General features: G+C 44.6%; 1 protein-coding gene across 1 annotated transcript in view; it reads left to right on the top strand.

Annotated features, from left to right (window-relative positions):
- The first annotated feature begins 3,323 nt into the window (after window positions 1-3,323).
- The window catches only part of flt4 (fms related receptor tyrosine kinase 4), a 48,593-nt gene continuing 24,561 nt past the window's right edge, over window positions 3,324-27,355 (top strand). The window contains exons 1-9 of the mRNA XM_084550331.1: window positions 3,324-3,587; window positions 19,769-19,865; window positions 21,485-21,759; window positions 23,812-23,951; window positions 24,078-24,243; window positions 25,220-25,359; window positions 25,446-25,617; window positions 26,777-26,894; window positions 27,055-27,239. Coding sequence (XP_084406457.1) covers window positions 3,530-3,587; window positions 19,769-19,865; window positions 21,485-21,759; window positions 23,812-23,951; window positions 24,078-24,243; window positions 25,220-25,359; window positions 25,446-25,617; window positions 26,777-26,894; window positions 27,055-27,239 — 1,351 coding nt within the window. The 5' untranslated portion in view covers window positions 3,324-3,529. The remainder of the gene's footprint in view (window positions 3,588-19,768; window positions 19,866-21,484; window positions 21,760-23,811; window positions 23,952-24,077; window positions 24,244-25,219; window positions 25,360-25,445; window positions 25,618-26,776; window positions 26,895-27,054; window positions 27,240-27,355) is intronic.

Genomic DNA, 27,355 nt, shown 5'->3' with positions numbered 1-27,355 from the left:
TCTTTGCTGTCCAAAAAGCACATTAGAGCCAAACCGCAGTTTGCCAATGAACATATAAACAACATATAACAGGCGAAGGCCAGACCTTTTGGAATAATGTGCTCTGGACAGACAAATCAAAGACAGAGCTTTTTGGCTCAGACCACAGAAATATTTTCAGGAGGTATCATATATCATACCAGCTGTGTGAACGTGGTGGTGTAAAAAGGACTCTGAGTTGCTTTGCTGCTTGGAGTCATTGATTCATCTGGGAAATCTGTATCATATCAAGGAGTGCTTGAATATAAGAAGAGACCATCCATCCACAAGTTACAGAAGTGGTTCTTTCAACATGATGTTTATCCTAGGCACACTAGAAAATGCACAGACAGGTAACAGAATGGTCTAAGAAGAAAGATTTGAATCCGACCGAAATGTTAGGCCTGTCCGGAGCGTACCCCGCCTCTCGGCCAATGACAGCTGGGATAAGCTCCGGCTTGCGACTCTCCGGAAGACAAGAGGTTACAAAAAATGAATGAATGAATGAATGAATGAAATGTTAGGGAGAAATGAAATGGTCAGTGCATGCACGCAAACCCGCAACAGCAATTTGCATCCGGTGGAGTTTTTCTTGCAGCCAGTGTCAAAGATAGGTGGACAGTTTTGCAAAATGACTGCAACACGTTATTTACGTTGCTAGCTTAAATGGCTAGCTTCGGATGCTGAGGAGTGTAGTTACCCTTTACACAGTAGATCATCCTTGTCCAAATAGGCCTATGTCAAAAAGGAAACTTTATCTTGGATTGTATTGAAGTACTCTAATCTGCATGAATTTTAGCATCAAGCAGTAGTAAATTCAAGTTATTCTACTTGTCCTGCTCCAAAACTGCAGATTAAATTAGCAATAGCTCATACACAAAGTGGAGCATTTACAGAGCCAGATATTTTTCATTTGGAGCTTTCATCAGCTGATTAAAGTGCAACTACAACCTACGCTCCCATTCATTTTGAGCTGCAAGACTTCAGCACAATAAAGTTTGAGTTGTCGAGCTCCGATCCACTCCTCGCCATTAGCTTCATAGCCAATCAGCTGCTAAATAATTAACATGCTAGAGTGCTGCTCTTGTAGTCAGCGGGGGCCGCCGTAACTACCGAATGACATCGGACGTGACCTAGCGCTGATGAGAAATTTTGTCTGCCACAGTGAAAACAAAACAAAAAAATGACTCTATTGAACAGCTACTTCAAAGTACAGTGGCTTGGCAAAGAGCAGTTGGGAGCGCAGGCCCGTGGGCATGAACTGCACTCGGGAGAGTGGGTTGCGAGCTCGCTCCACATCCTTCCACAGCTACTATCATAGGAAGTTCCTATGATAGTAGCTGTGGAGCAGTAATCTGTTTCCTGACCTGAGGATGGGCCGGATGGAGTGCTGACACTTCAAGGACGGGTCCTTGAGTCCTGGGTTGTCTCTCAGGATCCAGCGGGATTATAAACTCGAAACGTTTCATCTGACGCAGCAGAGGCGACCTCGCTATCCTGCGTGAGCGCTATTGTCCGTTATCCCCGTTGCCCGAACGGCTTATGCGTGCCATTTATTATTAAACTGGGCGTTCAAGCCTTTTCACGCGTTTACGACAGTATCTGTTTTATATTGGCAATGAGCCTTAGTAACTGCCCGGACGAAGCTATGTCGGGCTATCTACACGATTTAGTGTGTTTATTTTCCTCTGAAGCCGAGGGCGCTGCCGGGCCGAAGCCAGAGGGAACATGTTAATTACAACCATTCAATCACAACATTGTGTTTTAAGGTCAGAGAGGTGGATTGTCGCAAGCAATCTTCAGGGGGGAAACGCACGCCCACAATAAGAAGCAAAGAACCTTTGAGTCCCTGTTATTTCACCTGATGTTAGCTCTAACAAATAACTGTGAACAGCAACATTTTCCTGGTGTTTTGGTGCTCAGCCGGTCTGAAGGCCCATTTAGGAAGGAGAGAGCTGCAGCATTATTATTATTGTTATAATGGATTTCCAAGTAGAGATTCAGCATGCTATTGATTTTATAGCGCACTGGAGCTGGAAAGTGAAGCAGTCTGGGATTGATTATAGTGGTTTGAATGGGCAAGCTGGTTCATCTGATGCTCCATAAGAATTTTGATCAGCCTTCAAAGCCGAGTAAACAGCTCCACCTGAAACTCCCCTCTCCGTGTGTGCTTGATCATCCAAAAGCACACTCTGTATACCCTGTTTTTTTCTCCCCTTTTCCCAAGTGTATATGGTACACAGGTTTTCAATTTTCTAAAACCCCTCCCTGAAAAAAACAAATCAAACACAGCAGCTGATAGCAGCTCGGTGCCGGCGTGTTGTGCTCTTAGTACATGTATTTCATTCGCACTCTTAGAACTCCCCCGGGGGAGGGATGAACGTATGGGTGGAGGGCGTTAACAGCATTCGGACAAGCTTGGAAGAACTCTGCGCTGTTTAGCTTCATTGGAGGCATCAATACATCTGACCCTCAGGATGAATAATTACACTCTCTTAATAGAAAGAAACTCCCAGAGCTCGACAGCACTCAGCTTTTGTTTTTCCAACACGCGGAAGAATCTGAGTTCATAAGCGTTCACTTAATTTGACCTGAACAGATAAAGCCGGATTCACGTTTGGGTGTCGGGAGGGTTGTGAATAATGCTGTTTTGCGGATTAAAAACAGCTGGTCTAAAGGGAGAATATCTTTTAATGTGCCTCTAATATTCCTTTAGGGGCTGGGCGTCTGTCTTGCTGTGGTGTTTGTTCACCTCGCGCGGTGACACTGCAGCATTCCTGCAGCTTTGCAAGTATTTCTGGCGGTATTGGGATCACCCGCTGTGGCATTTAGGTGTTTAAATGCTTTGAAAAAATCCATGAAACGGAAATCAATATCAAAGAGTTTTGTGTTAAAGCCGCACATTTAAACCCCCGGCTCCAGTACAGGGTTCTCATTGTATCAGTGCTGCAGGTCTTTAGCACAGAGGATGAAACTAATGGCATCTTGCAGGAAGGAAATTTGTCATGGATGTTAGGGAGACCCCCCCTCCTCCTCCCCAAACTCCAACCCCCAACACAGACACACTAACACACACCCTAGAACACACACACACACACACACACACACACACACACCCCTCCAAGCTTGTTTTATGAACTACTCAGTTGAGTGGGTGTGCATGCGCTCCAGTCACGAGCAAAGGAAAGGGAAATCATTGTAAATCTCATTCAGTGCATCCTTTTTGACAAAAAAAAAAAAAAAGAGGGGGGTAAAAAACCAAACGCTTTTCTTTTTTCTTTTTTTTCACCCTCTTGTCCTCAGCACTTGCGCTACCGTCCTCTCTGAGCAGCCTACACACAGACGAGCATCGATTGGTTCACCTGAGTTTGTACCCCATTCGCGGACTTTCATTCAAACCAGCGTCTCCAAAACTAATCAGCTAATCAACTAATCATTATTTTTGAAGGAGAAAAAAAAAAAAATAATAATCAAGCTCAAGCTGCTGCACCTCTGGACCGGAGACCTGGAAATGAAGACAGATTTTACGCTTTTCTGTCGGACTTGGATTGGAATAGCGTACGCCTCAGGTGAGGAGAAGTTCAGCGCGCACAACTTTTTTATAACTGTTTACACGGACTTTACACTGATCCGGGGTTAATTGCGCTTTTAATGTTGGGTGGTTAAAGTTTTGTTGAAGTTAAGGTCGGTCTTAAAACAAAGGTTATCTCGACTGGAGGGCATTTGCGCGCGTACTTATCTGTGCCACCGGTTGTAAAAGGAGTGGAATAATCCTAGATTATTAAAAAAAATAAAAATAAAAAACAGTGCGCCTTGTCATCCTGATCCCTCTTGCTCGCAGCTGCACATCATATGAAGTTGTCTTATAAATTTCGAACACGCCATTTGTCACCCATTAATGACTGAAAGTTGCCCCCGTGGCTCTCGGTATGGGGCTGAATTAATAAGCAGTCTCCAAGTCTACATGCAAATAGGCACTAGGGGGAGGCATGCTGTTGTTGTGTTTGGTAAGGATGCAGCTGTTAATTGATGGTGCCACAGTTTAAATCAGGAGGAGACAGAATATTAGAGTGTGCTGTGTTGAGTGATTAACTTTACATCAGTTGTGTATGTCACATTTTGGGAGGCAGAGTGGCGGGAGAGCCTTCTGATGTACACTGAGCTGTCATGTGGGGGTTTGGGATGGAGGTCCGGATCAGCACAGGTTGTAAAACAGCTTGACCTGTCCCCCATAGCTGCAGTGGTGCCACTTTTGTGCTCAAATGAAACAAACATAACTGAGATCAGGGGCTAAATATTCTAAAGCATCAAGTTTCTCTTTGCTCTGTTTAAATCCGATACTTGACACACTGACTGATTTTGCCGTCTGATGGTTTAAGCTGATGTCTGTTCATATCTGGGAGCAGCTGCACAGCTGTTCATAAAGATCGTGGATCTTATGTTTTTTTTTTGTGAGGGGCAGTCGCCATATGGCCGGCCCTGAATCATAACCCTGTGGTGGACGGCTGGCTCCTCTCGTGAAATGCCACTGAGCTGTGCAGGGCGGGTCACGTAAACAGGAGAATCACAGCCCTCAGTTACTGTAAAAATGATGACTCTCGGCGATGATAGGTTTTATGGCGTGTGACAATGTGTTTTTCACATGTTTCTTTTGAGGCGCCGTCCAAACTTCTGCAGCAGCCGTAAAATAAAACTCGTGAAAGTATGCACATGAAAAGATTTGCTCAGCAATCCAGAGTTTGCAGCCTGGAATTAGGGATGTTTTGTCTGTCATCAGACAAAGTAGACGTTCCTATTAGCGCTATCTGTTGACAGACTTATTTGCAAGCTGTTAGTTCGACCATATGGTATCTCTATTTTCCTCAGATGATGTCTAAAACATGAACTTGAAGCACAATATCCCAGAATTATCCTGGAGGCTTTGTATCGGACGTGTATTTTTCAAGTGCAGCCTCTCAGGACGAACGTGTGGGACAGAGAGTGCCTCATTAAGGTACAAATGGGGGGAGAAAGAGGTCACGTTCTGGGACAGCGTGGCTGTTTTTCTTTTTACAGCTGAAATGAACTCGTAATCCATGTTACGTGTTTGATGTCTTGCACAGCCCGGCCGAGGGTTAAGAGATGGAGATCTACAATTTGCAAAACCTTTCTCGTCATTTCTCGGAGCATGGCACCTTCGCAAGACACAAAAGCAGAACTTTGAACTGAGCGAACTGCCTTTTGTCTGCACATGTCTGACTTTAAAAAAAAACAAAAACGTCTCACTGAATAATTTAAGCAACAGGTCTTCTTTTAGGAGGTTAAATACGCCCTGACGGACTGTTAATGTTCTCATTTGTCTGAAGGATTTTCATAACCCTCCTAACCCCCTTCAAATTTCTTTCAGCAGAACACAAATGTGTGACATTAAAAAGACAATTCTGAGTCTGATGCAAGCGCGCCGAGAGCACTGCTCCCTTTATTGTGATCACAGGGGGAGATTGAGGCAGAGTGGATTGTAGAGCTGCCAGCCCAGCAGAAGTCATTGTCATCTTAGGCGGTGAGAGGATGTAATTTATGCAGCAGCTGCATTTAAAAAGCTTCAAGATTTCACCCTGAGCCGTTTTCTGTCATCTTCCTGTCACGCTCTGTCTTTGGTTTGAATCGCGATGCTTCCAAAACATTTATCACACAGCTACAGAGATTCAGTCTTATTTTAGAGAGACATCGTGGTGCGTCGTTGCTGGTGAAGGATACTATTGAAACAGTGAGCCGCTGATTGATTCATCTCTTCGAATTTCCTTGTTTTTGTTGCTGCACAATTAGCTATTCAAACCTATTCCAGTTTAAAAAAAAAGCTTCAGATGAAAGCAGTGAGTCATTTTTTCTTAGCCTAAGCTGTAAGCCAAATGATCTTTGGCTCGGTCTGTGTCTTGGGTGCACAGTGTTGATATTTTTTTTAGCCGAGTGTTTTCTGTACGCATACCTCCGCTTGATCAGATCATCCCAGAAATCTGATTCTCAACCCCCGGTGTTGTTCTAGTTGTCCACTTATAGAGGCTGAGTTGTTTTAGCCAACAATAGCCCCCTATTCTCAGCGCTGATCTCAGGATTCAACCTCAGGACTCTGAGGAGGGGACCCGCAGCGTTCGTCCTTGAATATCTTGTTCTATCAGCTGGAGAGCAGCTCGGATGAGAGAGGAATGCTGCTGCTGTTGCCGCCGCCGCTCAGTGTGGGAAGGTCGCTGCACTAAAGTCCAAATAAACAGGGAGTCCGGTGCCTCACTCAACGCTGGCATGAGGCGGCGAGGGCCCCTTGGGCATCAGGATGTCTGGTCACTCACTTTCTCATCACGCACTATCAAGCACTAACACCACAGATACGACTAAAGCTGAGTGATAAGCTCTTTCGGCACCAGGAATTCACAGCAAAAGCCAAATATGTGTCTAAGTTGGTGTTAGATAGTCGATGAAAACCATCTGTGGGTTTTCATATTTCTGACCCCTCTGTGTTTTTCTGTGCCCGGTTCTTCGCCTCGCAAATTGCAAAACTAATGGCAGTGGCAATGGGTCGGCTCAGATCCAGGTGGAAATACCTCTGTGATCCTAAACTCTCTGGTGATCCCCTGACTTTTTTCTTGCACCACCCTGAAGTTCACACTTATAGTTTTGAGCGAAATGTCTCACAAACAGTTGGATTGTTTGGGGTTGCCATGAGGTTAGGTTAAAAAAGCTACTTGAATCTTGGACAAAATAAGAAAATCTGTCAAAGAATACATAAGTAAGTATTTGCAGGAACTGAATAATCAGCCACGGCATGAAGGCAAGTAGTAATGTGTGTATATAGTATTTCCTCTGTATGTTATGGCACTCCTATGACTCCATATTAAGTGCTAATAAGCAAATACTAGCATGCTAGCATGTTAAATGTGGCACGCTAATGTTAGCATTTGGCTCAAACCACCGCTGTGCCTAAGTAAAGCCTTTACTGCTGGCACGGCTGTATGGGAAGGGACTTTTGCGGCGTGTTTTTGTGTTCTACACTTGCACATACCTCCTCCAGGACAGGCACAAACAACTCTACAAATGCTTTTATGTCTAACCTAACTAGCAGAGTGGCATGCAAATGGAATCGACCTGCTCACATCAGGCAGCGACTTACTCGGCGGAGTGACAACCAGATCTCGATGCCCCCGACACTTCCTGTGCGACTTCAGCCCGTATGCAGAAGAATACCAAACAGGGCGATTATGCCTCGCCGCCTGCAAATTTTGTCAGGACTTTTTTTCTGTGACGTGGTACTGCGTTTAGAATTTAATTCGAAAGGTTAGTTCTCATCCATTCTTCTCTCAAGCACTGATGATAATCCTGCACACAGTCACAAGCAGTCAGTTGGGGCAGTAACGATGTAGACAAACAATACACTAAGACTTCCACCATGCACAAGACCCCGGACCCAATTAAAACTCAAATTTCCAGCGCTAGTTAGCAAGAAACTGGTAAGATAGCTTATTGAAAATCAAAATACCAGTTGGTTGATTGTGATAAAGAGGGAGGAGATGCTCTGATTGTTTAGATGTCAAGAAACCGTCAAGAAATCAGAGAATTTCGGACCCTGACTATTTTCTCACCTCTGCATAGCTGGCCCGTCATGCTATGATGTGGGGGTGAGTACTGAAGTTGTCTGAGACGGCCTCCCCCTCAATTCCAAAGCTGTTAAGCCATCCGATGAACTTGCAGCTTTAGTCTTGTTATGAGTTCTGCAAATGCTCCTCTCACTGCGCGACCTATCGCAACAAAAAGCAACTCAGTGTTTTACAATTACCCGCTGTGGCTCGTAGCGCCTCAGAACTTTCAGAATCAATGGGACTGCTGTGTCTTTTTCTGTGCCAAAGTCTGATTTGCACGCGTAGTTATGAGTTACACAAAGAAAGTGATTAACATTCAGACCTCCGTCCCTTCATGACCATTCTCAGTGTCCCTACTGTGCAAATGAAACGCTAGTCACAGCAGGTTCCCATTCTTCTCCTTCTTCTTTTTCTTGCGTTCTTGAAGCTCAGCTCCCACACTTGGAATGATTACCATGCAGAGGAGGTTTAACCTATTGATTTTCTTCCTGTCTCTCACTTTCCCTCTGTCCTTTCAATCACACGCCTGAGTGTTGCTTTGCAGTCAGCACAAAGACAGTACTTTACCCGTACTTTGCACGGGGAGTACTTGAACTATGACTCCATAAGTGTGTTTAACCTCCTGTGAAGGGACGAAAGTGTGCACAAGTGTGCATATAAGTGCGTTTACCTAGCAATAAATCTTATGTCGCTGCTTTTTTTGTATTATAACAAACGAGACTGAAACGTTCATGAGTACTACGCCGCATTTTTCTGGTCAGTTTATATCTTGGGAAGCTTTTCCAAGAAAATAAATAAATAAATAAATGGAGTCCACTATAATTAGGGGCTTTGAATTTACAGCTACAAATGTGTCGACTGTACGGGTTCTCTTGACATGCTAATGCAAAGCTAATTACATGTGTTCCTGCACCTATAAGAGCCCATAGAAAGGCATTTACCGTAAATAGTGTTGTCAGAAGCTGAAGTGAAATTGTTTCGTGGCGTCTCACGTCTTATTTTTCATCGCATGTTCTGATGGCAACTACTTGATCCTGGGACACGGTGTAACACAGTTATCAGCACTTCTCAGGTTAAAAGGAACCACGATTGCTATTTATTTCAAACTGCGGCTCAGTCTCTGGCAGCTGTGTACGTAAAAGGTTGTGACTTGGAGATCTATGTGGCACCATCGGTGATTCGTAGCTCGTTCCTCTTGCCCTGCTTTAGAGGTCACTTGAGGTTCATGGGAAAGAATCCATTGGCAATGCCTGAGGAAATTGCCAGCTTCCCTCCCTTTGGGCATTCAGCACCATAATTGTTGACCTGGTACTCCCTACTTTGCCCTTGTTTTCTACGGCATCTTAAGCTGCCACGGTGATTTAGCTCCCTGGGAGATCTGACACGGCAGCTGAGAATTGTTTATGGGCCGAATCGCCATGAATTAGGTAACAAGCACCGTTACGGGGCTCCTCAAAGTTTGGCCTCTGAACAGTCGCAGCATGAGTTTTAGGAGCGTGCAAGCCGCCTCAGCAGTACTGCTAATCTTTGCCACTTGCTTGTATCTTTTTACAACTTGGTGTGGCGATATTTGAGATGCATCCCAACAGAAATGTCATTGCCAGGAGTTTGGGCAGAGCCTTTAACCAGTATCTGCTTCTCGGCAGGGGAAGCAATTTCTCAGCGGTAAAAATGATGATGAGCAAAAAAAGGGTTGCCACAGAGGAAGAGGTTGAGCTGTCCGGTGTGCCTGTGAGGCAGGTACAGGAAGGTGTAGTCAGGGACAGGGTTTTCAAACATAGGAAGCCGGCCCAGATGGCCTGTCGCCGCATCCTTAATTGTGCACCCCTCCTCCGGCAGGATGTTGGAAAGGCCGGTCTCCTCTAATAGTGGAGAGGACAGGGACATGGTGGATGTCATCCTCCGTAGTAGTAACAATGAAATCAAAGCCGATCTGCCAGTCAGTCCGTCGCCTGGCTTCGGCCCGGCCTTGTGTACAGATGACAGAGGAAGTTGACTTTATTTCTTTCAGAGAGAGAGAGAGAGAGAGTTTGTTATAGCCTCAGGCTTGCTGACTCCACATCCATAGAGCAGGTCTGCTGCGTGGCCTAACTGGCCTCCTGTCCCTCGCCAGATATTCAAGGCTATTTCAGAGTGCTCCAGCTTTGGCACTTGACCAGACACAGTGTCACTGAAGTAGCTAAGTTGCAGCACTTTTGTATACACCTTTCTCTTTGACCCTAGAATAACCCCAGACTATTCAGTTGTTGCACTGGCTATTACATTGAAGTCTGTTTAACCATTTGTGGTTTTAATTGCAGGGAAGACCCAGGCTACTAATTTCTACATACTTGCAACCACAGCATAAACACTAACATCTTGTCCTGAATCCTATTTCTGTACCTTTATTTTTGAACTACTCCCCCGTCGCATCCTCTCTGCCAAACTAAGACTCTGAGAAAAGCTTGTTTTTTGTTGTTTGCACAAGGTTCCTCTTTTCCTGTTCCCGTCACGTGACCGATCAGAGACAAAACTACAGAGGAAAACGCCAGCGGCAGAATCGTCTTCACTGTCCATGAAAAAGGGAAGTGGGAGAGGCGTGAACGTGATAAAGAAAACAGGAAATTTGCTCGCGGTGAAAAACACCGCTGTGCTTTTCACACAGGCTCTAATGTGCCCTGCGTTGTGCTCGCGGGGAGAGAGAGGAGCGCTCGCCTTCATGGTTACCTTTAATGCTCCAACTCCTGCCTGCCTTGCATCTGTCGTCTTGTAGGAGAAGCTTTACATTTCTGACTGGCTTAGAGCGCCTTATGGCATCTAGGCTCCTTCCCCTCTGTGTGACTTATCTACTCAGCAGGATTCCTCCATAAGGCGAGGAAGTCCACTTTCAGCGCTGCCTTAATGTGACAAAACCACCAGTGTGAGCAATTATGAGAGCTCAGCAGGGGATAATGTAAATGCGTATATGCAGAAGCACTTAAATAGGTCAAGGACCTGCCGTATACATGTGGTGCCACGATCCAGTTCTACAGTTTGTGTTGCCGCAGCCCCGCACACAACATGCACTGTTGAACAGCAACTATAAATGCCTCTGTAACTCTACTTTTGGGTGGACATTTTTCTTATATCTTGTTTACAGAGTAAGCAAGACAAAATGCCCCTGATGTGGTGTAGAAGCAGAAACAAGCAATTTGAGACAAACATTTGTTTGATTCATGGATTTCTGCTCCGAGCAGCGGGCTGACTGTGCAGTTTCTCTTCTTTGGCAAGGCCAGAGAACATTTAGGTGACACGCTGCAAGGGTACCAGTTTGGATTTTAATGAGGACATTGCAGTTACAGTACGTGAAATGCATAGTATATGAAATATACGCTGATCAGCCACAACATTAAAAACCACTGACACGAGAAGTGAATAAAGCCCAAGTTATGCTTCCGCGTTGACACAGCGCGAGGGCGCGTACGGACCTATTACGGACCTATTGCGTCCTTGCGGACCCCCGTGCGTCCTACGCAAGGGCCAGACGTGCACCTCCCAAAAATCCTTGACGCGCGTCGAGGCGACGCAACAGCAACGCAGCAGCAACGCAGCGGCATTGGCTGTGATTGGTCCGCTAACTACATCCGCTGGAGACCGCTTTTCCGGTTTCCACTCATAAACATCATTGTCTCCTTTGTCGTGCCCTAACTTGCAATAGAAGTATTTCTTCCTCTGCTTGAATAATTTGGAGCTCCAACGCCAGTCTCTCTGTCTCGGTGTCCATCGTACACTGTGACTACGACAAAAGCCGGAAGGTAAATAACGAGGCGAGATACGTCACAAGAGTCTCGGTCGGTCGGTCACAAAAAATCATAGCGCCCTCTACCAGTGTGACATGCATTTCGACACGTAAACCCCACGCAGAACCATCACGGTCTCACGACTGCGTCCGAGCAACTGCGTGGCCATTGCGTGACCATTGCGTGATCACTACGCGGAAGCATAATCTAGCCTTAACATTGACCATCTTGTGACGATGTTCTGCTGGACGTGACTTTTGGACGTGGCATTCGTGTGGATGTTACTTAGACATGTGGCACCCACCTAGACCAGACCAGGTACCCCTACCCCATAGCAATGACACTCCTTGATGGCAGCAGAACATCCCCAGCAGGATGCAGCCTGACACAGACACACACAAAAACGGTTTACGAACAACTTAAAAACCCATAGGACCCAAAGGCCCCCACTAACAACATTGTGTTGCCAGACACCACAGGACACCCTCTGAAGACCCATGTCCATTCACTGATGAGTTCCAACTGTTTTGGAGGCACAAGGGAGACCTACACAATATTAGGTCATAATGGCTGATCGTTGTGGTATTTTCAGTGTCAATTTTTTATTCCGTTTCACCAAACTAAGTAGTCTAAAACCACTCGGAAGCAGCAGCAGTCTCTCGCACGTCTTGGCACCCTGACCCGTCAGAATAAATAAAGAGCTACTGAAGGCGCTCCTCTGGCGTGCTGTTTACACATTTCATCTCTCCCCCCTGTCAGCCAGGTATGCGCGGCTGACACATCAAAGTGCGGCCTGTCGCTCACGCTGAGTGGACAGGCACAATTGTCCTTGAAGAACATTTGACTTGTGTCCGCGTACATCTGGCGCTTCCATCACTACAGAGGCATGCGGCACAGAGTTAGCTGAAAGACCAGCTGTGTGAACCCATGTGTCTAATGTAACCACCTCTATATGATCTCTGTGACATGGTTGGCATGTTTGCGAGACGCTGCCCTCGTCCTTATCTAATATCTAAAATACACTGTACCTACAAAAGCACTTAGTGTGTTTTAAACCAATACCGGCGCAAAGCTTGTTTTCTGGGCCTCTTAAATCTTCGTGTTTACTTGACAGAGCCAGCTGGACCCGTTGCAGCGTACACACACATTACTCCCACAGTGAGAATGGAGTTTTCACAGCAACACAGAGCACCTTTCCCGAGAGCAAAGTTAAGGTGTTTTCGAGGACATGTCCAGTGAGCCGTCTGTCTCCGGGGTAAGCCCGTATCAAATCGCTGTCAGTGAAGATTTCCTTTTTAAATCTTCTGTAAGAGCTGAAAGCAAAATGTAATTATTTTCCACAATCCCCGGTGATCAGTATGACAGATACTGAGAGTGTGATGAGCTGAGTCACAGGACCCATAAAGTCATTTGCCTTGAAACATAGAAAATTGGAAACACAATCAACCCTTTCACTCTCAGAGATTGTGAATTCGGCTCTCGTTGAAACTTGTGTTTTTCTATCCGGCGTAATCATGCAGTATCAGAAGGAGTAAGCCAACTTGGAATCCTTGCGCATTATCTTAGTAGGTTAAAATGTGATGCTGATTTCAGTTGGTACAGACTAATCACCCAAAGCCAGCGCTTATCTGCGCACCACCAGCTGGAATGCATGGGAAGGGAGGCGAACGGAGCTCAAATTCTTTTTTGGCTCGCCGCCCGTGTTCACAATTGTTAAGCGGTTGTCAAAGAGCCAATCGCTGTCCATTGAAGTTGCTTTGGCCGGAGGGATTAGTCTGAATTGATAGAGGTTGTCTCCATCTGATTTTATTTACTGCACAATGATAATCTGCAAGTTGAATAAGGGGGCAACAACAAATCACATAACTTTGATCACGTCTCCCATACCATATTTTTATGTATATTTTTTTTACATCTTCTCATGAAATGATTATGGCAATGTGAATCATTCTTGATAAAGTGTATATCTTATCAAAACTTTATTGATCAATCTCTTCCAAACATATAATGGATGTGTATAAATAGCAATAAAAGAAGGAACAACTTTATGGGCAACAGTGTAGATTGGTTAATGTGTAATCCACAATCATCAACTCTATATTTACTGTCAGAGTTACACTGCAATTATCTTTTAAAGGTCGACATGTAGGAGTTAGTGTGAGCTCCTTAAAATTGTACTCATAATTATGTTTTCATTAATCACTTGTAAATGTTTCTGTTTCTGCTAGTCTTACATGGAGTTCACTATGTTGCACTGCACGGTTTCTACGTAGCCCAGAACAGAAAAACAATCCCCGGCTCACAGGAGGGGCTTTTATGTTTAAACATGAACTGTCACCCATCAAGGTAGAGGTGAGGGACCTGGTTTAAGTTCAGGTTCATTGTGAATCTGGTCCACACTTCATACCGATCCCTGTTTTATTTTATGCCTGCAACGCCACACGGTAATTGGAAAGCACTTGAACACTAAATGCAAAACAGACAGGATGTTTGCCGCTATGTCTTACACAACAGGGTGGCTGCATGTAAAATAGATTTGCGTGGGAGCGCTGATTTAAATGCTTAGCGGTAATGTAAACTCAACATAAACTGTAGCCAAGGAGCTACGAGCCGAATCATGTATAATAAATTAAAGAAAATCAGTTTCGACTCAACCTCTACACCAGTAATTTTTCTTGTTAAAGCTGGCGGCTTGTGTAAAGAAAGGCAACACAGTCTCCTCATACACCGTTTACAGCTGCAGCTCGGCTCGCTCGCTGTCCTCCTCTTTGTTCTGACCGTCCTCCAGCCGAAACTGTTGTTCTGTAACTAAGCTCGTAAAACGCATGGCGATAGCTCACCTTTTTGTTCTATTTTCTAATGCCTGTTGCGATAAATGAGCTTACGGAGTGATAACAGCCATAACAATCCGTCACGAGAAGCAGCATGAAAGGTCACTGCGGGAAAGCGTGTTTATTATCGTGACAAGATATGCTATCAGCCGTGAGGATAGCTATGCATTAACGGGCTCTGTTTTTGTTGGCATCCGCTTCACTTAACTGTACGTTGGGGCAACGCTGCGCTTTTAATTGTATTTGACAGAATGAAAACAGTTACTATAGGGATTATATATTTTCACAAACTATTTACGCAGCTGACAGGTTGACAGGCCTCCATATCTGGTGTCTCGCAGTTTGGAAACATAGTGTATACATTACAGAGTGCATCCATATGGAAGATATTGACATCTGGCACAAAGAATTTTCATCATTGTGAAATACAGGGTGAAATAACCAGCAGCTCCTGCAGCATCATACATTAGAGTCGCCTACAGAGTGTAAGGCATATAAACATGCCCCCTTCCCACCTCGCATCAATCTTTAGTGTCCATACCGCAGAGAGGTCGCTGGCTCTTTTGACCCACGGTCATGTCTAACTCAGCACACTGTAAGTTATGACTTTGTGGAGCATCCTTCAGCAGTTATGGGTTATCCACTTAGGATGACAAGTGATATATAAGATCTTGACAAGTAATGTGGTGCACATTATCTCGAAAATCACCTTGGAAATACACTGTGTCAGAAGCGTCGGGTTCGGAGTGTCCCAGAGTATCCGTCATGAGTCTTAAAAGATCTGTGAAATGTTTTGCCTGACTTCAAGGAGCATTTAGCTTGACTCTGTGTGGGTGTATTGCCTTTGAGTGTGAGACACTCTTGCTTTAGTGTGATAGACGCATCTACGACCCATTGGAGCGTATCAAATAGCCCCCACCCAAAAAAAGTCTTCCTTTTACAGTAAACAATGCTTTCCCAGGTCTCCCACCGCCACATGCACTTCAGAACATCTTGATGTTGTATCTCCCAGGGCGTGACGGTCAGTCATGGCATTTCAGAAAGATTTACAAATTGCATCCTGTCTGTCAGTGCTTGATCTCTCAACAGATTGTGATGGGAGCATCCATCACTGAGGCTCAGTTACAATAGAGATTTAGCTCACAGCTCATCGCTCAGTCTGCACATCTAGCGGGAGGCAAAAAGTCGTGTCAGTGCGCATCAGGATTTTTATACATCTTCCCGTGATGCCCCTCATTATTTTTCTGAGAAGTTTTCAGTCAGTGTATTTACTGCTGAACTTGTGCCGTATCGAGTTGGGCAATCAAATGTCTGTCAGCGTCTTTCAAATCATTCTGGTTTGACACTGGTGACCTCTCTTCCTCTGCTAATGTTCGTGTAAACCTCGATAAACAAATGCCAGAAATACAGAAAGTCAGATCTGTGTGGGTGGCAGTGTGTGCGCTGTCTACCACGATGTCTTATTTGATGGTGCCTCTAAAGTAAAAAGCCCTTGAACCAAAACGGCAAAACAAGTAATTTGTCACTACCTTTTATGTTCGCTGTTTCTTTCAGTGCTTTTGCTTTTACTTTCACATTCACACATGTCTTATCTGTGCTTTCGGTGGTTAAGGTTAAGTTTAAGCACATAAAGCTGTTTGTGAAAGGTTAGATAAAGATTGTAGTCATATGGCTTTTATTACGAAGCAAACAAGTGGAAACGTTTATACACTCATCCATCTTAACCAGACTCTAAATGTCACACCACCTTTAGCAAGATTTTTGCCTCCTCATAGTATTCATGTTGTGGCCTACGCTGTAGCTTGACGTGATCCTCTCCGCAGCAACTGTGTTTGGTCTGAAATGCATTTCTTAATTATGTCAATGGTGCGACAAGCACAAATAAATCACCCTGCTTCTGCTGCCGTCAATTGTCACACCATAATGCACTCCAGTGTCTGGGGACTTCAGTGAAAGTAACAGTGGTTTAGCATTTATTTGGTCCAATGAGTTGTTGGAAATACACCTAGAAGCACGGTGGCAAAGAAACAACACCAGAGATTAGAGGTTTCACCGCAATTATAGAACAATCCCCGCATTTGTAAATGTTTACGACGGCGTAGACCGCTCTCGTAGGCGCGGGCAAAGACTTTGCATTGATCCGTTGTACAAACCAGTACAAACCATGCTTTAATCTTTCTGGTTGACATCTCAAAAAAATGTCCAAATGTACATCCAGAACCTACAAAGCAGTAGTGGCTTTTAGACGGATATGTAGTTCTGTCCACCCAACACCTATCAGTTCATGTTCTTTTGCCTCTGTTTTGGTCTCCACCACCTCCTAAGATTAACACCTTCAGAAGCTGCCTGCTCCACTGGGTTCGCTCGCGATTTGTGTGACTGTTCGGTGCTGAACAGTTCGCAAAAGGACAGTTTATCAAGGTTTAAATCACACTCCTTTCTGCTGTGGCTGTAAAACAGCAGGCAGCTCATGAGCGCCGGCAGAGTTACATGCCAGAAAGACAAAGCAATAAGCTGAAAATCCATAGAGATTTAGAAAGTTGAAAGGGGCTGCTAACACAGACGATCATTTTATCCTGAGGGACTGCGACAAAAAGTGACCCACATCAATATTTTAGTAGAATCACCTAATCTGTTGCTGCAAAAAATGATGAGTGCAGCAATGTAAGATATAGTGTTGCAGGTTTTGTCAGGGGGTTAGCATCCAGGTTTGTTGTCTATAATGAGCAGAGGAGGGACTGAAAAAAAACTGAGCTGTCCTGATAATGAATTTCCTTTCTCACTTTCCCCCTGTCTGTAGCTCCCGGGGGGGGTCCCATGTTGGCCCCCGTGTATGGGTTTATCCACTGTTTTGGTTTACAGCATTTCAAGGTGTGAGGAAGAGTGGACAAAGCTGTGCTGTACTGCAGAGGGGTGGTGATGGGACCGAAGCTGGTGGCAGGTTCACATCAGGGCCAAGACAATATGTTGGGGAAGCTTTGCTTCTCCTCGCAGGCTGAGTTAGAGATCTCCGAAAGAGCAAGGAAGGAAAATCCCGCTGGGAGCCAAGCTGGGAATGGTTCATGGACTGTCACCACTTCCCACTTCAATTTTCAATATGTTTGTTTTCTGCCAGCGCTGCAGTTCTAGCTCACAATCATTCAAGTGTTGTGCTGTGGCCTGTGTGTGAGTTAAAACCATCAGCTTCAATATCCGTGCAAAGACAGAAACTGATATCGCTGGGTGGCTTTGCTGTCTCAGCTGTGATCTCTAGCAGACATGAACAAGGATATCTGAAATATGAATCAATATTTATTTTTTTTTATTCATAGGTTGTAAGAAAGAGAAGAACAAGGATCGGTACCAAGAACAATAAAACACAGAGGAATGTTTTAGGAATAAATGCTTCTTTGTGTTCTTGTCGAGAGTTAAGAATATTGCCTCTCACATCTGTTAAATAAATATGAAGCTACAGCCAATAGCACCAGCGGCTAAGCTTGGTGTAGCATAATACCACAGACTACAAACCACCTTCAAAGCAACTGTTTCCAGGGGGCGCTAAAAAGTGATGCACACACCTGGACGCAGGTTGGAGCATCGTTTTGCTCGTTATTGTTGCCTGCTGTTGCCATGGTTTGTGACTCATAAAGTTACTGAAGTCTACTGTCCGTAAGTAGTGATTGTGACATTTTGTTTTCTTATCACACAGTTTGGGATATTACAACTGTTCATTGTGTCGGTATTTGTAAAGTTTGTTTTAGTCTTTCCACTAAGCTAAGCTAGCTATTTAGAGCACTGATTTTCATATCTAAGACTTAGCAAAAAACACAAACAAGCATATTTCCCCCAAATCTCTACTCATTACTTTAAAAGACAGGCACGTTCAGCTACACTTCAGCGTACCTGGCTGGTTCAAACAACCCTTTGACTCTGTGTTGTGTTGCAAATGATGGCTGGAAGCCTTGTTTATGTGTGATTATTTCAGTTTATTTCCTGAACAGGATAGCATACATGCTGGTCAGTGATGAATTGGCTCGCTACGGGTGGCTCAAACTCAGCACACTACAAAGTACAAACAAGTTACTTCAGCACAGTTGCTTGCTAGCTAGCTAGCTCTAAGAGTCCATTATGCCGTTATTTTAATGCTGTGGCTTTAAAATCGCTCTTGGGCAACCTCTGGGTGGCGTCAGAAAGAGTTCATGTGTCACCTTTATATAAAATTACTTAGATGAATGTGTGCTGTCATTTCAGTATAAAAACAAGTGTTCCAATATTAGGTTTGTCCATCCTGGGCTACTGTAGAAGCAGCAATGGTGAAGCAACATGATGGACTCCATGGAAGATGACATGCTTCCCATAGATATGAAGAACTCCTTCAAAGCCAACAAAACACAATTACAATCACAGCCGATTTTACACTAATGAAAATATATGAATCCTTGGTTCCATTTATGCTAACAGATCCATCGTGGACCTCCAAGAACAAATTTCTCACAACAACCTTGGGTGTTTTTTCGCTTTGCTGTATCCAGGACTGACTCTGAAAGTTGAGGGCACCTCGGAGTTTTTGAATTCTTTGCACACTTGGCAGGAACTGGGGCCGATCGTCTCCTTCCAAATTACCAAAATATTTACATAAGAATAACTTTGCTCTATTGTGCTCCCTGGGCAGCAGGATGCGTTGGGGGGATTGGGGTTTGTGTACAAGATCCGCAGATGTCCAGAGCCCTGGGTTTTGATTGGCAGCAGGTCACGACTAGCTGTTGTGAAACAGTTTTAGTCTGTTGTGTTGTACTCTCTCATGTGCTGCTACTTGCCGGTAGAAGAAAGAACACTGATCTAATGTACGAATGTACTGATTTAATAAAGGCTTTCGACTGTTTACAGATGCAGCTCTGTTTGACCTTGACTAGTTGGAAAAGGGGGAGCTGGGAAAGTGCCAACATGCAGTACATTAATTATACGTATCACAATGATTTTCAAACAAACACTGAGTGTGAAAAATGGTCAACATTTGATTTGTAAATGCACAGAAAGCCCCACCATTACCATTCACCCGCTCCATCTTTGCTATTGCCAAGTGTGTGTGTGTTTTCCAGCCTAATGATATCCAGGTGGGACATAAGTCATGGTGACACTTTTATATATGATAGACTGTAGGTGTGGAGTCTGACTAAGCGCTAATAGCACCCTGAGGGGACTCTGGGATGGTAATGACATTCTAGACGGGTCGTATTAACCAAGCACCAGTCAGTGAAGTGAATGCACTGGTAATGAATCAAGGGGCAAATAGTGTTTGTAGAGGAGGAGGAGGAGGCAAGGAGCGTACAACAGCATTGTCTCATGAGTGAGCCCATGATTTTCTCTGTCTGGGTGTTATTCAGCATCAGGGACTGAGGGCTTTAGCAGCAGATTGCCTTACAGCTTGTAAATGTAATAACCGTCGTGTCAGGTTTCAGATTCCTGATGCGTTTCGGAGATTTGTCAGCCTACCATGCAGCTTCGTCACAGCCACTAGGTCCTGAGTGACCTGTGTAACATGAATCTAACACAGTTGCTTTTCTCTCGTCCACAGGTCTGGTGATAGGCTTTTCTATGCCTCCGCCCATCCTCGACAGCTCCAAAGACGACCTCGTGATCCCAGTCCACACAACGCTCACTATCACATGCAGGTATGCTCTGCGTCTGTGCTTTTGTGCATGACTTCTTTTGTAGTGATGAAAAGGGAAAAAAAGAACATATCTGCTACTATCTACTACTATACTACAAATGAAACACGCTTTACATAATCCACTCCATAAAGAAATATTAAGCGATTGTGCCAGAATAAAAAAAAGTATGACAGTATACAAAATTGCACCTATCACTCATCATCCTTTTCATGGCATCTACTTTGTTTCTGCATTCAGTACTTTTACCTTTGATTCTTAATGTGCATTACAACACTTTGATCCTTAATTTTACATAGTGCAAATTGGCACTTTCAGACCAGAACAGTCCTGGGGACTTTCTCAAGGGTAACCAGTATCCTGCTAGTGGTTGGCATGGCTACGTCATTTTCTTCTGCACAACACGCAACAACATTGCAAAAAGGCTCAAAGTCAAGACTTTAATGTATGCACAATTCTTTTGTTTAAATCGCTTTAAAGCTGACATTAAAAGCCACTTTTTTTCCTTTTAACAATGTCAGTCTTTTTATTTTTTATTCCAGTCGTGTCTTCAACAAATCCACGCACGTCACTCAAGCTTCCTTTGGGAAAGAACCTACCCAAAAAGCATCTACCTAGGGACTAAAAATTGTCCTAAATAGACGTCTAAGAGCTGTGATTGTTAGGGACACTTCCGAAAACACTCATAGGAACTATAAAAATGCAGTTCTTGTAGTTAATGTCATCTTTCTGAACACTGATGCTTTATAAAAACAACTCACTGCAGTTTCCGCAGCATTTTGCATGCTTGTTGTCAAGACAAACTCAGCAAAGAAAAGCCCTTTTAACATAAAAGGTCTATTTTTCCTAAACTGTGCTCACAACAGACCATGTCCTATGACACACAGGGATCCTCGTTCTGAACCACAGCCAGCATTGATTTAAACTGAGCCCATGCGAGATATGAATCCGCTCGTAATAACCGTCCTTTATCCTTATGAGATCTCGGATTCCCTGTCTGCTGCCAAGCCATCAATCCATTAGCCTTTTTGTTCCTGCGGTTACGAGAGGCTGTCTTTGGGAAGCTGGTGATGCTTGTGGCGTTTTCCCATCGCAGGCCTTAAATAGTTGTTTTCATGTAAACCTCACACATCCGCACCACTGAGAATCTCTAGAGAAGGAAATCCGTTTAATTCTAGTCATTTTATAGTCTACAGCGCACACTTCACAGGGATCTACGTTAGTTATCCGCAAGAGTTGGAAAATAATACTTGCATTGTCCTCTGTCATTTTTATGTTGTTTCCAGTCATCACAATTTGGCACCGCCTGCAAACGCGGACATCCGTATTTGGCTGAGGCAGGTGATGAAAGCATGGCTATCAGTTTTCAGACAGCCATTATGATTGCGCTCTATCTTGCTCGTAATGCCTCCGGGTTAACATAACTGAATTTATGTGGCAAGGCACAGAGCAAACAGGGAATATGAGGACGCACAGAGGAATTTATAGCGTCACACACTGTCACAAAAACAAACACTTTTATGATTATTACGAGACACTGACTGGTAGGATGTGATTTCTTTTTTTTTTATTATTACATTTAATTTTGCTTGTTGATTATTGTCTAACAAATCAATTCTCAGGGGACAGCGCACACTGGCCTGGGCCTGGCCTGATCAGACTGTGGTTGGACAGGAGCTGACTGACCGTCAAGCTCAGTTGCCCGCCACCAGGGTCCCTGGGCAGAGGGTGGCCTTAGTGAGCGAGTGTCCGGGGCAGCCTGGGAGTCCGTACTGCAAGAGGCTGGTCCTGAATGAGGCACAGGGCAAAGACACAGGCTACTACCGCTGCTATTATAAGGACATCAAGGCCATCATTGACGGCACCACTGCTGTCAGCATTTATGTCTTTGTCAGGGGTGAGTCACACCCCCCAACTGCACCCTGTTACACTCTCGTATACACTGATACATAAGTCTCTTGTAAATGCAAACTGAAGATATTTAAAATACTTGCTCACCTCATGGATGAGCATGCAGTATTCATAAAGGACTGTTTGAATCTTTTCTCCCTTTGAAGGTAACCAGCAGAGTCTGCTGCATATCAACTATGAGACTTAAACTGTCAAATAAACAGCCCAACCATGACTTTTCTTTTCTATTTAGACATCATTTCACATTGAGCCTGCGTGTTTTCCGAGTTCATGTTGCTGTTGAACTTGGGTTTTAAATAGAGGGTGTTTCATCTCCTTGCTTGCGTGACCCGGTCTGCTGCTCTTTGGCTTGGCCGCGTGGAAGCTGCATTTCTGTTTTCTTTGGGAGTTTCTCAAGAAAACCAGAGCTGTCCGACGGACCTCCTGTTTGAATGTTACTTCAATATCAAAGCGGCCCCCGCATTATTACAACTGGAAGCGTCGAGTTCGCCCCGCTGACACCCTGGAAGCTGGCGGGATTAGTGTTTCGGAAATGAGAGATGCCAAGCGATAAAAAAGAACGATCAGCTCATTCACTTTTCTAATTACAGATAGGGTGTGTTATTAATTTTATTTCTAAAGGTTGAGCTGCAGCGGCAGGTCTCGTTCAAATCACCTTCTCATGAGACTTTTTTGGGCGTAAATCTCTAAAGAACTGCACAGTAAAATGTGCCGTACGTTTTATTGTCTCCTCCAAGTTTTATAGTTTGTCACTTTCAAGATTCAGAGCCACTTTCTCTATTTTATGCTGATTTATTGGCTTTCAGAGCTGAAATGTGATTACGCGAATGGAATGTAAGGAAGAGCGGAGATAGAAAGAGGAATTGTCATGTAGGGGAAGCCTGCTGACCGGTCCACTCATGCGAAGCGCCCGTTTATCCCCTCTGACAGGGTGCCAAAACAGTTTCCACAGATCTGACCGGGGGGCTGATCAGAAGCAGATGAAATCGCTGCCGTGAATTAGAGCCAGCGTGCCGTGGGATGAGATGGGACACATGCGGAATCAATTAGACAGGCATATGTTGACCCTTTACCCCGTCCGTGCCGCGCGCTGCCCTCTAAACAGTCGAGAATTAGACTCATGATTGTACAGCAGTGCGGTGCGGCTACAGGCTTTCCAGATAGAGAAATACACGAACCGTTCTCACACACATTCTCACCCACAAACCTCAAAACCTTGATGCTTTGCAAACTCTTCTTGCCCCGGGTAAGAGGCCTCTTCTTCTGCAGCCTAATAGCTGAGATGATTTATTGAGAAGAACATAAACTGCCAGCAGTTGTGTGTTTTTTTCTTGTGTGTATTTAGACCGCCGCAGGGCAGAAACACAAAACCTTTTGATAGGACCCTTTGTTTGCCCTTGCAGCAGCTCAAAGTGATACCTTTGAGTGCCTCAGAAAGAAGTACGAAAATAACAGAAGGCTTATCTTAAAGGAGAAATAAGAAAAGAAGCGAGGCGGGCTGTATTCGTACGGCGTACAAAAGTCGCTGGTATTGACAGGGAAGCCCGAGATATGAGCATTTTTATAGCTGCGTGCTCCCTTGCTGTGGGAATGTGGGGTTTTGTAGTGATAACAGCAGCGATGTAAATTGGTAACACAATTGCTGTGATGTCTCTCAAAGCCCTGTGCATCAGGGGAGTCAGACAATAAAAAGGGAAATATGAAGGCGCTAAGGATGAAACCTGGACGAGATTTTCCTCTAACAGCTTGAGGTGAAATTGTAACACTATTAAGAAGAGGATTAAAGCCCTTAGCTGTCCGTCTCTCGGCTGATGTGCAATAGGACTCTTTAATGCTATTTGCTGCGAGGGGACAGACTGAGCTGTTGGTAATCGTGATAAACTCCACATAAGGCCTGTCCTTGGGTGTCATTATCCGGCTCTGAGAGATGTGGCTGTCTGTCTGTAAAGTTACCTCGGTAATAGCTGCCATTACCCCAGCTGCTCTGAATGTTTCCCTTTAACACGTCCCGCTTTTTTTTTTTTCTGTCTGCGACCAGACCCCGAGCAGCCTTTCCTCAGGAGAGCCAGCCACAGTGACGCAAAAAACCTGGAGACCATTTTAATGACACGCTTGTCCACGCACCTCATAGTGCCATGTCTGGTCACGGTGCCCGATCTGAACGTCACTCTCTACGCGGTCTGTACTCACCACAGATTTCTCACTCTCCACTCTCCCATATGAGGATGCCAAGTAAAGTTTTAATGTTTGATTTGATCAATTTTATTTTTTTTGTGTGTGTGTGTGATCATGTCATCATATCAGTACCCCATGCCTGTGGAGATGCGCGGGGTGACGTGGGACAACAAGCGAGGCTGGTCCATTCCCAGAGAAGCCATAGACACTGCGCCGATGCTCATTGGTGTTATGTGTACGGCCACGCTGGAGGGTAAAGAGCACCAATCTGTCAACTACCTGATCCACACCACAGGTAAAAGCACACTCTGGGCGCACTCAGTTTCAGCATGGAGTCTTGCAGAAAAGCAAAAATCACGCAGTTACAAAAACACTCCTGACCCAAGACAAATATTTGAACTACATTCGAGACTCAGCTCTTGTTGAGTGCTTGGAAATCAAAGGTGTTGCTGCACCGACTGCCTTTTCACCATAATTCTGCGCTGAGGTCCGGGAGCCAATTACGCCTTAATGCAGACAGTTTCAAGGCTTTTAGGTAATTATGTCATTTCCTCCATAACAACTCCCCCTTTTTATGTGGGAAATGAGCCATTATGCCCGCGGAATTAAAAGAAAAGAAGAAGAAGGAAAGCGAAAGGGCATAATTAAGTTTTAGGAAACTAGGATGAAGAGGCGAGACGTTACGCTGGGGTCCGTTCTCGCTCCAGACTGAATGCCGTGGGAGCCAGAAGCTCTTTGCTACGTGCGTGAGATCATTCACCTCTCTTCAGAGGGCGAAAGGAAACTCATACCCATCGCTGCAGGCCAAAAGTAATAGCCACATCAGTCAGAGGAGAGACTCCGAGCGAGTCTTCACTGCGAATACTAACGGAGTGTTTAAACAATCAGGCAATCACAGTCTGCTGCACAGAGATCACCTGCGTACGTTTTGTTTTGAGTCTCTTCCAGGGACTGCAGAGAGAGATGGCTTGAATATCAGGTACCCTGGCCAGTGTCCAAAGCAACGTCGCATTCTCCCTCTTATCTTGGGTTTAGGCTTCACCCGTATTCCACTTTAATTGCTCTCATTGATATATGAATGGAAGTAGTGTGAGGTTGTGGCAGGCTGCTTCTTTAAAGTAGGATGGCTCTTCTGGTCCAAAGGAAAGTCATTTCCTCTGGTCCTGTGAGGAAGGAAAAACTGCTGACGATGTCACAGTGACCTCTCCCACTGTCTCCCTCGCTATGTTTGACCGTTTCCCCGTCCCCGTTTTTTTCTTTTTCCCGGACAGGAAGTCAGGTTTACAATGTCAAGCTGTTTCCTGAGGACCCGGTAGAGCTGCTAGTCGGGGAGGCCCTCACCCTGAACTGCACAGCAGTGGTGGAATTCAACGCCGGCGTGGACATTCAGTGGTCTTACCCTGGAAAACAGGTACGTAGAAGGTGGTCCTATGTTGCAACAGTAAAATAAAAAGGCTGAGTTTCAGATGGTTTCATGATACAGTTTCTAATCGCCAGACAAACAGCTGGGTGGAGACTAAGCCCCATCGTGAAGCTCTGTCTCATGCCACAGAGGCTGTTAGCATCCTGACCATCCACAATGTCAATGTCACCGACTCTGGCCCGTACATCTGCAACGTCACCAGCATGGAAGCAACCCAAACCCAACAAACTCAGGTCATAGTTCATGGTAAGCAGGAACTACTTTACTACACTCCCTTTCTTTTCCACAATAGATTCATCTGACTAAATGTCACAGGTATCTTTACATAATGACAATACTAAGATTCTACACTTACTTCACTTTCATTAATGCTTCGCCACGTGACTTTAAATAAATCAATGACAAATCCTCCATTCCTACTTTTCACATATTGCATGTGTGTATAAATAGATATATCCTCCGTCCCAGGTGACACCTAAATGTTTGTTTCAAATGAATACAAACTACTGAAAGCTGCTGGTATGAAGAAATATTTAATCTCACACATTTGCAGAACTTATGTCCTAGCTCGCCTTTGACTTTTGTCTTTGCAGTGTGTTCAAGTGCAGCCTTTTTTGTCCAGACTTGTTTACGGCAGTGCTGTGACAACAGTTTGGTGTCCGGGACTTTAAGAAACGTCTTTCATCTGTCTTTTTTCTTGACTTCAAGGCACTAGGAGGGGAAAAAAACTCAACTTTCGTACAGTCAAGTGAAACCAATAGTTGCTTAAATGTAGCGTAACAATAGTACAGTGCAAATGGCTGACTCAGTAATGTCTCAGTAATGCAGCATTACTTTTTTACCATTAGCTTACATACACCACTATTATCCTGAGTGTCAAGTCAGAAAACAAAATTGGAAAACCCCCTGAAAAGCACACCAAACCAACGAATGTGGCAACATCTTTTGCTCCCAAGTAAGCTAGGATGAGCGACAAACCGTTTGTTTATCCTGGACGATCGGGTTGATCAGTTTGAATCCTCAGATGGCATGAAGACATAAAGCTTTCTGTGTGCTGTTTCTCTGGTCCTCTAAGCCAATCAGAGCGATCTCTGTGGCCGACTCAGATTGTCAACAGAAAACGTACGACCGTTGGCTGGACGTGTCAAGGTCCTTTAGGGTTTATAGGGAAGAGGAATGATTTGTTATTCAGTAGAATTTTAAAGGAAGATATGAAAAAATATGATTTAATGTCCGCATGACCTTCAGTGTATGAAACAATGCATTGGTAAAACAGTAAACCTATTGAACGTCCCCATTTCCTATGATAGTTTGAAACGTTTTCATGCCGTAAGTCTGTGATTCCAAGTTGACTTTCTGGCCTGACAGCTGCTTTACGTAAACCACTGCATGCCTCTGATTCCAGAAAGGCCTTTCATCAACCTCGACTACAGAAATGGACCTACGGTGGAGGTAACTGCCGGCCAGAAGTCATTCAAATTACAAGTAAACGTCTCTGCCTTCCCCGCTCCTGAAACGCAATGGTAAGAGACTCTCCGGTGTATTCATTACATGTAATTTTCCAAAGCATAATTAGGCCTCGCCGAGCTGAGAAGTGCGGATTAATTTAGGGGCAGTTCACCTCAGCAGGATAATATTCTGTGCTTTAGCAGCTCCGTGCGTGTTTGTGTGTGTTCTGTGCAGGTATAAAGATGGAAGGTTGATAAACCAGCGGCCGGAGTTCAAAATGAAAAGGATGAGGATGCACCTTAACCACGCTTTGGAGATTAAGGATATTTGTCAGGAGGATTCTGGACGGTACACGGTGGTGCTGAAAAACAGTGCCGCCGCACTGGAGAGGAGCCTCAACGTCAAGCTTGTCGTCAACGGTATGTGTGTGTTGGTGTACGCCAGAGGTACAGACCATAGAATATACGCCTTACGGTTACACACAATCATATAGGTGTTTACAAGTGTGACATTTAGATGAATAGATTCCTGATAT

The sequence above is a fragment of the Chelon labrosus genome, assembly GCF_963514085.1.
Source record: "Chelon labrosus genome assembly, chromosome: 8".
In the NCBI taxonomy this organism is placed as follows: Eukaryota; Metazoa; Chordata; class Actinopteri; order Mugiliformes; family Mugilidae; genus Chelon; species Chelon labrosus.
The sequence above is the reverse complement of the archived record's forward strand: the minus strand, read 5'-3'. Positions and strand labels throughout refer to the sequence as shown.